This window comes from Halyomorpha halys, unplaced genomic scaffold, assembly GCF_000696795.3.
Source record: "Halyomorpha halys isolate HHAL.00 unplaced genomic scaffold, Hhal_1.1 Scaffold180.1, whole genome shotgun sequence".
NCBI classification, from domain to species: Eukaryota; Metazoa; Arthropoda; class Insecta; order Hemiptera; family Pentatomidae; genus Halyomorpha; species Halyomorpha halys.
The window spans coordinates 740,358-741,446 of record NW_027107549.1 but is presented as its reverse complement, the minus strand read 5'-3'; the positions used below and the strand labels follow the sequence as shown (position 1 = coordinate 741,446).

The following is a 1,089-nucleotide window of genomic DNA, read 5'->3' as shown; positions in this document are numbered from 1 at the left end:
TCCGTGCTGACACAAGAATTTTTCCCCAATGTAAACAAATAAAATTCACATTGCGGGAAATCATTCAGTAAAGAACCTAAAGGCGGATCCACATGTTGGCCGCTCACCACAAATCGGAGGCTTGTACAAAGCTATTTGAATCTACTTATTTATTTAAATTATAAAATAGCTACCAATTCAATAAAATTAATAATTCATCACAATTTCAGATACCTTCAACTGTGGAACGATGGTTGGATATAGAAAAAGGATTTAAGAACAAATTTTCACATTGTTTGAGTCCGCTAGATGGAAAACATATATTGGTAGTAAACCCAGCTCATAATGGATCTGAATGTTTCAATTACAAGAAAACATTCAGCATTGTACTATTAGCACTAGTAGATAAATTGATATTTGCAGAAATGCGAAGCCATGGGAGGCTTAGTGATGGTGTAGTTTTTAATAATTCTTTCTTATGGGAAAAAATTTGTAGAAATGAAATTAATTTTCCCACACCATGTCCACTTCCTGGATCTATCAACGATGTATAAATGTCATATGTATTTTTAGCAGGTGGCGCTTTTGCACTTTCCACCCATGTCATGAAGCCCTATCCTGGAGAACATAGTGTCACTTCTCCAAAAGAAAACTTAATCAGTGTTTATCAAGGTCCAGGGTTGCGGTGGAAAACACATTTGGTATTTTGACATCAGTATTCCGAATTTTCCGACGTCCTATTGACTTAAATCCTGAAATTGTTTCAAAAAGTACCGTGACATGCATACATGGTATACATGGACATATAAAAACCTCACATGGTAGTGAATCCGAAATAATTCATAGCTACAAATGTGGAATATGTAATGTTAGTCTTGAAGGTATAAATAATTTTAATAATCACATTATAAGTGAACATAATATTAAAATAAATAGTGGAAGAAGAAACAGCTTCCTATGACCAAAGATATACTGCTTATTCAACCAAAGAATATCGCATAACTAATTATTATCGTAACAGATCCGGTAACTGTAGGACAGCAATAACCTCCCTGTCTAAAAGAAAACGTCATTTAAAAGTGCAAAACTCAAATAAAATAAATAGTTATT

General features: G+C 33.4%; 1 protein-coding gene across 1 annotated transcript in view; it reads left to right on the top strand.

The window, feature by feature from the left end:
• Positions 1–209: 209 nt before the first annotated feature.
• Positions 210–1,089, top strand: part of LOC136795412 (uncharacterized) — a gene marked incomplete at its 5' end in the record, with an annotated part of 6,115 nt that continues 5,235 nt past the window's right edge. Inside the window, 2 exons of the mRNA XM_067045900.1 lie at positions 210–527; positions 611–847. Coding sequence (XP_066902001.1) covers positions 210–527; positions 611–847 — 555 coding nt within the window. The remainder of the gene's footprint in view (positions 528–610; positions 848–1,089) is intronic.